The sequence below is a fragment of the Somniosus microcephalus genome, chromosome 5 (genome assembly GCF_052327205.1).
Source record: "Somniosus microcephalus isolate GS21.2 chromosome 5, FLI_Smic_1.0, whole genome shotgun sequence".
NCBI lineage: Eukaryota > Metazoa > Chordata > Chondrichthyes > Squaliformes > Somniosidae > Somniosus > Somniosus microcephalus.
Window position 1 is genome coordinate 117,688,654 of NC_140991.1, and position 12,412 is coordinate 117,701,065.

The 12,412-nt window shown below is 45.8% G+C and overlaps 1 protein-coding gene across 1 annotated transcript in view; it reads right to left on the reverse strand.

Moving 5' to 3' along the window:
• pkd1l1 (polycystin 1 like 1, transient receptor potential channel interacting) overlaps positions 1 to 12,412 on the reverse strand; it is a 412,439-nt gene that overhangs the window by 250,971 nt on the left and 149,056 nt on the right. The window contains exons 15-16 of the mRNA XM_085989354.1: positions 11,744 to 11,912; positions 4,655 to 4,906 (exon numbers count right to left, since the gene is read on the reverse strand). Of these exons, the coding sequence (XP_085845480.1) occupies positions 4,655 to 4,906; positions 11,744 to 11,912 (421 nt within the window). The remainder of the gene's footprint in view (positions 1 to 4,654; positions 4,907 to 11,743; positions 11,913 to 12,412) is intronic.

The following is a 12,412-nucleotide window of genomic DNA, read 5'->3' on the forward strand; positions in this document are numbered from 1 at the left end:
CTTCCCCCGCTGCCGCGATGGCAATCGGTGCTTCCGGGAATCTCACCTACGTAACCGACTCCATCTCCGGCCGTCGTTTTCTATGCGACACGGGGGCGCAATGCAGCATACTGCCCACCTCGGTCATAGACCTTCGCTCCGGCAGCCATGGTCCCCCTATGCAAGCGGCCAACGGGGGTTCGATCCGCACTTGCGGGAAGCGCCTCGTCCGAGTATGTTTCGGTGGACAGTTTTTCAGCTGGAATTTCATCACCACTCAAATCTCACAGGCCCTGTTGGGTGCTGACTTTTTAGGCGCCAACGGCCTGTTGGTGGACGTGAAAAATCGACGCCTTGTTCACGCCGCCACGCTCGACGATATTTCGGGGGCGCGCAGCACGGCTGCGTCACACACGATTTCATGTGCGCGGCCGCAGCCCGATGATTTCGCCCGGCTCCTCGAGGATTTCCCCGAGCTGACGAAGCCCAACTTTTCGGCTCCGACCGTCAAGCATAGGGTGGAGCACCATATTTCGACTACCAGCTCGCCCGTTTACGCCAGGGCGCGACGTTTAGAGCCCAGCAAGCTAACGGCAGCAAAGGCGGAGTTCGCCGTGATGGAAAAAATGGGGATCATCCGTCGGTCCAGTAGCCCCTGGTCCTCCCCGCTCCACATCGTCCCCAAGCCCGGCGGGGGATGGCGGCCCTGTGGGGATTATCGCCGCCTCAATGACATAACGACGCCCGACCGCTACCCCATTCCCCATATACAGGACTTCTCAGCACATTTGGCGGGGACGTCCATCTTCTCCAAAATCGACCTCGTTCGTGGTGGTGCATCCTCAGGATGTCGAAAAGACAGTGGTAGTTACCCCCTTTGGACTCTTTGAATTCCTGCGAATGCCCTTTAGGCTTAAGAACGCGGCACAGGCGTTTCAGCGCCTCATGGATTCAGTGCTGCGGGACCTTGACTTTCTGTTTGTTTATTTGGACGATATTCTGGTTGCCAGCACCTCCAAGGAGGAACACTTCGAGCACCTTCAGGTCCTTTTCAGACGGCTTCAGCAGCACGGCCTCATCGTTAACTCGGACAAATGCCGTTTCGGCCTATCGTAACTGGATTTCCTGGGCCACCGCATAACCCAGACGGGGGCAACGCCACTTCGGGTCAAGGTGGAAGCAATTGCGGCGTTCCCGAAACCGAAACCCGTGAAAGCTTTACAGGAGTTCCTGGGGATGGTTAACTTCTATCATCGTTTCATCCCCAGGGCTGCACAGCTCATGCGTCCTCTATATGAGGCCCTCAGAGGCTCGACGGGAAAGGACCCTGTGGAATGGTCACAGGACATGGATCGTGCTTTCGAGGAGACGAAAGCCGCACTCGCCAATGCGACCATGTTAGCACACCCCCTGCCGGGAGCCACCGTCGCTCTCGCGACGGACGCGTCAGACTACGCGGTGGGGGCCGTCCAGGAGCAGTGGGTCGATGGTGCGTGGCAACCCCTGGCCTTTTTTAGCCGCCAGCTACAACGGCATGAACGCCGGTACAGTACTTTCGATCGGGAGCTGTTGGCTTTGTTTTTGGCCATCCGCCATTTCCGTTTCCTCCTCGAAGGACGACGCTTCATCGCGTTTGTCGACCACAAGCCATTGCTGTTCGCAATGGCCAAGTCTGCGGAACCATGGTCGGCTCGGCAGCAACGGCAGCTGACGTACATATCGGAGTTCACCACCGACATCCGACATGTGGCCGGTAAGGAAAACGTCGTCGCCGATTGCCTATCCCGCGCCGCCGTCCAGGCCGTCCAATTGGGCATTGACTACGCACAGATGGCGGTTGACCAAGCGGACGACCCGGAGACCCAGGGTTTTCGTTCGGTTCCAAACAGCCTCCAGCTGAGGGATGTGCCTTTCCATTCCGCAGGTACCACTCTGCTCTGCGACGTTTCGCTGGGTGCACCCCGTCCGATCGTCCCGTCTAAATGGCGTCGTACGATTTTCGATGCCTTACACGGCCTATCGCACCCTGGAGTGCGGGCATCGCAAAAACTGCTGGTCTCCAAATTCGTATGGAGGGGAATACGCAAAGACGTCAGGGACTGGGTGAACACTTGTGTTGTTTGCCAACGGTCCAAGGTGCAGCGCCATGTCAGAGCCCCGCTCGCCACCTTTGAGGTCCCGGAACGGCGATTTGATCATATGCACATCGACTTAGTGGGACCACTCCCACCTTCCCGGGGCTTTACGTACCTTTTGACGATGGTGGATCGCACCACGAGGTGGCCGGAGGCAGTTCCCCTGACGTCCACCACATCTGCGGACGTTGCTCGAGCTTTCGTTTCATCCTGGGTAGCCCGTTTTGGTGTCCCTGCGGATATTTCGTCGGATCGGGGGCCGCAATTTTCGTCCGAACTGTGGAATGAGGTGATTTCCGTGTTGGGCGTTAAACTCCACCGCACTACGGCCTATCACCCACAAGCGAACAGCTTGTGCGAGCGGTTCCACCGCTCCTTGAAGGCGTCGCTCAGGGCCAGCCTGCTGGATGCATCCTGGGTCGACAAACTACCGTGGGTGATGTTAGGACTCCGCACGGTGCCGAAGGAAGATCTCCAGTTGTCAGCGGCGGAGATGGTTTACGGGCAACCGCTTCGAGTCCCAGGTGAATTCCTGCCGTTACCTACGCGACCATGGTCCGCGGCCACACAAAAAGAGACCCTCCGGGATGCGGCCTGCTGTTTCCGCCCAGTTCCGACCTCACGGCACGGTTTGTTTTCGTCCAACGTCCCGGGGGAGTTGTCGACAGCCAAGTTCGTGTTTGTGCACCAGGACGGCCATCGTACCCCGCTCGCACCGCCGTATGCCGGACCCTTCAAGGTTTTGCAGGCAGGGGACAAGAGTTTCGTGATTGACGTCGGGGCCAAACCGGATCACATCTCTGTCGATCGCCTCAAGCCTGCGCACCTGGACCTCGAACGACCGATCAAGCGGGCGCAGCCTCCGCGCCGCGGCTGGCCGCCGGCCGCTACCACACCTGACAACGCCGTGCTGCCTACCAGTTCACCGCCTGCTCAGCGTTTTCCCCTCCGGGAATTTCAGAGTCAGTCCAACAGACTTGTCCGACCTCCTCAGCGATTGACTCTTTTCGTTAAAGACAATTCTGGGGGGGCGTATGTGGCAAAACCACTAAGAGACTCTTACAGTGACTTACATAATTGTCTGTAACCAATGTTATTACCTCTAGCATTAATTGTCTGTAACCAATGTTATTACCTTTCAAGTTGGCTCTGGTTAAACAGAGCTAGATCGACAACATCGCGATCTGACGCGATGACGTCATCACGTGGGTCACGTGACGTCCCCTTCGGCGGGAAACGTGATGACATCATGACGTCAGAGGTAGAGGGCGGGGCCAGCCAGTCCTCGTGTGGATTGAAAGAGAAAAGACCTGTTTTGAGCTTCTCCTGTAGTTTCTTGTTTTGTAAAGTTCTTAGACAATAAATTCAGTTTGTTAACTTCCAGTAAGTTATAGATTCTTTGTTAGGAGTGCAGAGACTCCTACAACATGTTAAATAAAGCAACTTTTGTCACATTAACAGCAATAGTTTTCTGTTTCCCTGAGGCAGCAGTTGAAATTCACACTGGCCTCTAAAATGTTAGTTAAATGTTTGAGAGCACTTGCAGAGATGACTTTTGCCTATGCAGAGATCATCACTGTGACAGTGCTTCACTTTGCCCCAGTCTTCATTGAAATAATAGCATGCTGATAATCACACAGCACAGATTAGCAACATTTTTGGTGGCTACAAAGTTTTGTTTGTAGATAACATAACGAGTTCCTATTGAAAGATGTCCACAGGAGCATCAGTCTTTTTTTTTCGTGTCACTGTGTACTCCTTATGACACCATTTCTTATGCACCCACCCTGCACCCGCCCCCCTCCCCTCCCCCATCTACCATGTCACTCAACAGGCAAATATCCCTTTCTGGTGGTACTTATCCATAACCTTTTCCCCGATACCTGTTCTTCAGTAAACCTTCCTCTGTTGATGGCAATTCTCTGTAGCTATCATTTCAAAAATGGGCAATTTGCTGCTGCTACATTTGCTAGCACACACCTTAGTTGCAGAAAGTAGCCACTGCTGCTCCATAAATGATCAGGCTATGTAATACTACTACTCTTTTCTCCTGAAGATACAGATGCCTGCTAGGTTACGGAACCATATCCTAGCAGCCATTCTTCATGTATCAGCCTATACAGTTGGCAAGCAATTTGACCGAAGGGTTGGGTGCGGGGAGGGGAGGGCATCACAACAGAGTCCAATCCTGCATTCACCTGATGTCCACTCATGCACCTTCCAGCAGGAGTCACCAGCTGGAGATTAGGAGCAGGAACACTGGCTCAGTGGTTACAATCCCAGTTGAGATCAGTCCTGGGGGCATTCTATATGGCTCAGCACCGCACAGGGCGTGACCTTAACCAGCTGAGCCATCGCATTTTAAAGCACAACATGAGCAGATAAATTAATTCCCTTCAACTTTAAAAAAAACTTAAAAAAATTAATTCCTACTTACTTTTATCAGTACCATACAAAGAATGCTTTTCCACAAACATGTAGGCATGTTTTTCTCCCTAAGCCTCCTTAAAGATTTTAGCCTAATGGTAGAATCTGCCTACCTATCATAACGGTGATACTCCCTTCTGTTCCCAGTCGTCACAGTACCATCACCGAAACTCCACACATAAGAGAGATTGGTTCCATAATTAATGCGCACTTCCACAGCAACACTGGAGTTTAAGAGAACTGAGGTAAGATCTTGATTGTTCATTCGAAGCCTGTTTGGCTCAACTATCTGCTGTAGCTCTATAGGATAGATGTTTGACGTGAAAGAACTAATCTGATTCGAGGCATTTACTATCACATTGTACCTGCAAAACACAAACAGCTTCAGTTACAATTTACTAAACCCGCTCAGTATCATATGTGCCCCCAAATTGGTGCTCACCTGGTGTTTATTGTAGAATTATATGTGTTTATTTGTGCCAATTGGTTATAACCTAAAGGTCAACCATCAATTTTATAGGTTTACGGATTTGTGCCATAATAAAGTTAATCCAAAATAATCATCTTAATTTATAAAAGAAAAATGTATTTTATAATCCTTGTAGGTTACTTTTGATTCCAATTTATGTATTAATGCAAGCTATCTTAGTGCAATACCACCATTAGCAATCTCAATTTTGGCAACGTTAATGAGGTATAAGTACTGCATCTGGAAGCTCTGTGACCCACATTAAGAGGAGCTTCCTGCCCTTGGCTCGAACTGGAAAATGTCATCAACTTTGCTTCCAAATTCCACCCCTCCCTCGCCTTCACATGTCCATCTCCAACTCTTCCCTTCCCTTCCTCGAATTCTTTATCTCCATTTCTGGAGATAGGCTGTCGACCAATATATACTATAAGCCCACTGACTACCACAGCTACCTTGATTACACTTCCTCCCATCCCGCTTCTTCTAAGGGCTCTATTCCATTCTCCCAGTTTCTCCTTCTCTGTTACATCTGTTCTGACAATGCCACATTCCATACCAGTGCTTCCGATGTGTCTTCCTTTTTCCTCAACCGAGGATTCCCCTCCACTGTGGTTGACAGGGCCCTCGATTGTGTCTCTCCCATTTCACATACTTCTGCTCTCACTTCTTCCCCTCCCTCCCAGAACCATGATAGGGTTCCCCTTGTCCTCACCTTTCACCCCATCAGCCTCCATATTCAACGGATCACCCTCTGCCACTTCCACCACCTCCAGCGTGATGCCACCACCAGACACATTATCCCCTCCCCTCCCCTTCAGCATTCCGAAGGGACTGTTCCCTCCGTGACACCCTTGTCCACTCTTCAATCTTCCACAACACCCCCTCCCCATCCCACAGCACCTTCCTGTGCAAGCGCAGAAGATGCAACACCTGCCCTTTTACCTCCTCCCATCCCACTGTCCAGGGCTCCAAACACTCCTTTCAGGTGAAACAGCGATTTACTTGTACTTCTTTCAATTTAGTATACTGTACTCGCTGCTCACAATACGGTCTCTTCTACACTGGGGAGGTCAAACGCAGATTGGACGATCGCTTTGAGGAACACCTCCGTTCAGTCCTCAAGCATGACCCCGAGCTTCTGGTCGCCTGTCATTTTAATTCTCCACCCAACTCCCACTCTGACCTCGGCCTCCTACACCGTTCTAATGAAGCTCAATGGAAGTATTCAGGAATGATAGAGAAAGAAAAAGAGAAGGGGACATGGCAGTATTAAGGATGATGTTACAATTCTAAATAGAAAGGATTTACTAGATGGTTCTAGGACTGAATCTATTTGGCTTGAGTTGAAAAACAGAGGAGGAGCTGTTACATTGCTGGGAGCTTTTTGTAGAGCTCCAAACAGTGAGAAGGAGATAGATGAGCAAATTTGTCGGCAAATTTCAAAGGCGCGTAACAAAAATAGTGTAGTAATATTAGGAGACTTTAATTACCCTAATATAGATTGGGAAAAACATAGTGCTAAGGGTAGGGAAGGAGAAGAACTTCTGATATGTGCACAGGAGAACTTTCTTGATCAATATGTCCCCAGTCCAACAAGGAAGGAAGCAGTGTTGGATCTGGTTCTGGGAAATGAAGTAGGACAAGTGGAGGGTGTTACAGTAAGAGATCATCTAGCTAACAGTGACCACAACGTAATTTGATTTAAACTAATTATGGAAAGCCACCAGAAAATATCAAAGGTAAAAATGCTCAACTGAGGAAGAGGTAATTTCAGTGATTTAAGGAGGGACCTAGCACAGGTAAATTGGAAAAGGCGATTGCAGGGTAAAGCAGTAACAGAGCAATGGAGGGCGTTCAGGGAAGAGATAGTTCAGGTACAAACTAGGCATATTCCTTTGAAGGGAAAAGGTAGGGCATCCAAACCTAATGTGCCCTGGATGACAAAGAAAATAAAAGTTCAAATAAAATAGAAAAAGGAGGCTTATAACAAATGTCAGGAGCAAGATTCAGTTAATAACTGGTTATGGAAAGTGCAAGAGGAAATTGAAAATGTTAATACAGGAGACAAAGAGAGGTTACAAGAAAAGATTAGCAGGCAACATTAAATTGAACCCTAAAACATTTTATAAACATATAAAACGTAAGCAGTTTGCTAGGGAAAAGTTTGGGCCTATTAAGGACCCAAAGGGAAATCTTCAGGTAGAGGCAGAGGATATGGCAAAAGTATCAAATAAGTACTTTGCATCTATCTTCACAATGAAAGCGGATGATGTGAAAGTTACACTAAAAGAGGAGAGGGAAGTTATGGACAGGATAGTAATAGAGAAGATGTACTAAAAAGATTAGCATTACTGATAGTGGGTAAGTCACCTGGTCCAGATGGAATGCATCCTAGGTTGCTGAAAGAAGCAAAGATAGAAATAGCAGAGGCATTGGTCACAATCTTTCAATCCTCATTGGATACAGGAGTAGTGCTGGAGGACTGGAGGGTTGTTAATGTTATACCACTATTCAAGAAAGGGGAGAAGGATAAATCATAAAACTACAGGCCAGTCAGCCTAACATCGGTGGTGGGGAAGTTATTGGAAACCATTATCAGGGACAAAATAAACTTCCATTTGGAAAGGCATGGGTTAATCAAGGAGAGCCAGCATGGATTTGTTAATGGTAAATCATGTCTGACTAACTTGATTGAATTTTTTGATGAGGTATCAGAGAAGACTGATCAAGGTAATGCAGTAGATGGTATATATGTGGATTTTCGGAAGGCATTTGACAAAGTGCCACACAGGAGGCTTATTAAGAAGATGGAAGCCCATGGTCTTAAGGGGAAAGTGGTGGTATGGATACAAAATTGGCTCAGTGACAGGTAGCTAAGGGTGGCGGTGGATGGATGGTTTTCAGACTAGGATGTGGTTTGCAGTGGTGTTCCCTAAGGGCCAGTTTTAGGTCCATTACTCTTTGCAATTTTTGTTAACGACCTATACTCAGGTGTAGGGAGCAGCATTATAACATTTGCAGATGATACAAAAGTTGGCTAAGTAGTAGATAGTGATGAGGGTAGTTATAGGCTTCAGGATGACTTAGACAGAATGGTGAAATGGGCAAAAGCATAGCAGATGGAGTTCAATGCAGCGTGTGAAGTGATGCACTTTGGGAGGACTAATATGGAAAGCAAGTATACTATAAGTGACATGATTTTGAAAAGTGTAGATGAGCAGAGAGACCTTGGTCCATTTACACAAATCCTTAAAGGTGGCAGGGCAAGTTGATATGGTGGTTAAAAATGTATGGGTTACTTAGAATAATAAATAGAGGAATAGAATATAAAAGCAAAGAGATCACGCTAGAACTTTATAAATTACTGTTTAGGCTTCAGATGGAGATTTGTGGACAATTCTGGGCACCACACTTCAGGAAATATGTAAAGGCCTTAGAAAGGGTACAGAGGAGGTTTACCAGGATGTTACCAGGGATGAGGGACTTCAGTTATGAGGAGAGGTTGGAAAGTTAGGACAGTTCTCCTTGGAACAGAGAAGGTTAAGAGGTGATCTAATAAAGGTTTTCAAGATGATGAGGTTTTGATAGAGGAAATGGGGAAAAAATAATCCCCCTGGAGAGTGGGTCAATAACTAGAGCTCATTGATTCAAAATTATTGGAAAACGATCTAGAGGAGAGATGAGGAGAATTTTTTTCACTCAGAGAGTTGTTGGGATCTGGAACACTCTACCTGAAAAGGTGGTGGAAGCGGATTCCATAAATAATTTTAAAAGGGAGTTGGATTGGTACTTGAGGATGAAGAACTTACAGGGTTACGGACAAAAAGTGGAGGTGTGGGACTAAGCACGACGGCCCTTTCAAAGAGCCAGCAAAGGCACGATGGCCAAAATGGCCTCCTTCTGTGTTGTAAGTTTCTATGATTCTGTGACCTTGGTCAGGCCGCACTTAGAGTACTGTGCACCATTCTGTGACCTTGGTCAGGCCGCACTTAGAGTACTGTGCACCATTCTGTGACCTTGGTCAGGCCGCACTTAGAGTACTGTGCACCATTCTGTGACCTTGGTCAGGCCGCACTTAGAGCACTGTGCACCATTCTGGGCTCCATACTGTAAAAAGGACATAAAAGCAGTGCAAAAAAGATTTACAAGGATGGTACCAGAACTGAGAGATTACAGCTATCAGGAAAGATTGAACAGTTTTTTGATTTAGAAAAGAGAAGACTTCGAGGTGAACTGATAGAGGTCTACAATTATGAATGGTCTGGACAGGATAGATGTGGAGAGAATGTTTCTAATTGTGGGAGAATCCAAACTAGGGGCCATAAATAGTTACAAAGATAGTTACTAATAAATCCAATAGGGAAATAAGGAAATATTTATTTACTCAGAGAGTGTTTAGGATGTGGAAATCATTCCCACAGGAAATGGTTGAGGCAAATAGCTTAGATACTTTCAAAAGGAAACTAGGCAAGTATATGAGAGAAAAGGGAATAGAAAGATATGCTGAAAGGCTGAGATGAGGTAGATGGAATGGGAGGGGACTCATGTGGAGTATAAACAGCAGCACAGACTGGTTGAGCCGAGTGGCCTGTTTCTGTGCTGGATATTCTATGCAATTCTATGTAACAAAAGAAGATGCAGGAGGAACTTTTTTTAGTAAAAGGGTGATAAATATGTGGAACAGATTACCAGCACGGGTGGTGAAACAAGAAACCTTAATGAATTTCAAGAAGGAACTAGATAGGTTCTTGTCAACAAATAGGATTCAGGGTGATTAGAAATGCACCAAGGGAATTCTGTGGATAGGTGGGCTAGATGTACTGAAGGTCTTCTCCTGCCTGAAACTGTTCCTACTAAGTGACTATTTTATACTGAATATTTTTTTTTACAGAAATCTTGGCCTGCAGTTTCCACTTCGGGCGCAATTGGCAATCTGGGCACAAATTGCGGGCAAAATTGTGCTAATTTTGAGAAGTATTTGTTTTTCTCAAGTTTCCTCTCAAACTTATTTGCACATTGTCAAATGTAAAATTTGCCATGAACCATTGCAATTCGGCAGCACCTTAGAACGTAATTTTAAAAAAAACATTTTTTTGCTTTACAAAATATTCCTTGATATATTTAAGAGTGTAACTTGGTGCAGTTTAATTAATACAGCTGAAAACGGGGTTATCACAAAAAATAAGCATTTTAATCAGTGTCTAGGCCACCACCTGTGAGTAACCTAATTTTAAATAACTGAAAATTACTTTAAAAACTATACAGAACCATTTGCCAATTATATTGGTGTACAGTAGTCATTTTCTAAGTAAATTAAAACAAAAATTATATTCAGAAGCTTTTAAAACATGCCTATTAGTGTCTTTGCACATAAAAATACCAGCTTAATTTTAAGAGCCTTGTCGAAGGCCCGCAGTTGAGCGCAATTAGCGGAATCTCCCGATGATGATTAGTTCACCCTGGGGGTGTGGCCAATTTTGTGGGTAGGGTCAGCTTCTAGCACAATGTTTTTTAAACTGCTGCAAAAGATCGCAGAAACTCGATTTGCGCTGGACATAATTTGCGCTTGAAATTCTGCGATCTTTTACGCTGGTTTGGCCAATTTCGTGCAAATTGCACTGAAAAAGAAAAGCACCACCTAGCAGAAACTCCAGGCCCTTATTTTTTAAACGTTAATTATATTGGTACATTTGCAGCTGTCTGAAAAATGAAATGATTGTTCAAACCAGCATCAAAAATGTATTTGAGTACAATTGGTCAGTTGTTTACGACTCAAGATTGGTAGTTTTGGATTTAAAAAAATGATTACTCAGTTTTCTGCAACTTACTCATACCTCGTTACCAACTGAATTGAACTGCTTTTAATTTGTTCGCGTTTCGTCAATCAGATATTTATAGCAGTCAATTACTAAATTTGCCCCCAAGACATGTGATGCCCTTAAGTGCGACATCTTTGCTGAAAAGCTTGGAAGGCATGATGTAACAGATGTGTGTTTAATCTTGAGGCAGATTCACTGCAGATCTAAGCTGACAGCATTAGAATAAAATTCCTGAATTTATAAACACCTGGGGCCCAAAATTCCAATTGGGCCCAATGGCAAAGAGAGGGCGGCAGTTCCAACAGGCAGGGACAGGAATTTGTGGTTGGATCTCGCTCAGATTCTGCCCATTCCAATTTGAGTCTTAAATTCTGGTGGGTGGGCAGTATGTTTTCCTCATGGCCTCTACCTCATGTGAAGGGAGCATGTCTGGGGAAGTTCCCAAGTTACCCTGGAATTTCACCCAGTATGTACTTATGAGGCCCCAACAGAACTCTTACCAGCTCAAAGCTCCATGGAGGCCCTAGACCTTGTCCAGAATATGGTAATCAGTACCAGAGGGGATCAAATATCTTTATTTTTACACCTAAAGCCTCCCTCAGGAGTTGAAGATTTGTTGACTTTTTTAAATTTTTGGTCAGGGCTTCGGGGAACTCCTAACGAAGCAGTTTTGGGCCAGTCCGCTCAGCACCAACCAATTGGAACAGTTGCCGCTGAGGTGCCCTGACAGGCGCGGACTGCCTGTTCTGACTATGGAAACAATCCCATTCTCAGAATTTAGGGTGGACTTCCAGCGCCCTCCATCAAGCTTCTGCTGATGTAGCGGGTCCATCAGAATCTCGGACCCATGGTCATTCTCTGAACACAACTTGTGATTTTCCATTATAGTCACATAAATAGTAGTTTATCTGTACCTCCCTGGAGTTGCATATCTTGTGGTTATACTTCGTGATGTAGTTTTCACTGGAAGTTTGTCTCCAAAATACCAGACAAACTGCAATGGGTCATCCTCTGCAGTTATGGCTGTGAACACGATGTCAGAATAAGTAGCATATATAGTCTTGTTTGTAGAGATAGAAACGACTGTAAAACAATGTAAAGTTGGTTCACTTAAATATTTAATTAAACCTAATCTAATACTAATAACTATCTATCATAACTATACAATAGAACCCAATGAAAATATCTTACCTCAGTCTCTATAGTGAAATTAACACCAACAATTCAAGAATTCAAATCAAAAAATTAACAGCGTCTTGTCTTTGATGTTCAATGTTTAGTTTATTTAGTCAATTTTACTGAGGTACAGCTCTGCAGTGCCAGCTGTCCTCTGGTACCATGCCTTAATGGCCAGTCTTCATGTGTAATCCAAAATAATGAAAGTTCACAGACTATTTAACTGTGGGGGCAATTACAGCTGAGCCTGATTATGTTCACACATGCACTTTTGTGGGAATTTTGACCAGGAATGAGACCCTTGCCTGACTTTTCTCCTGCCCAGACCAGGTATGCCAAGGTCCACTGTAGTATCTCATGGCTGCTCTGAATCTTCTTCTTCTGTATAGATTGTAACAGGTTCATAC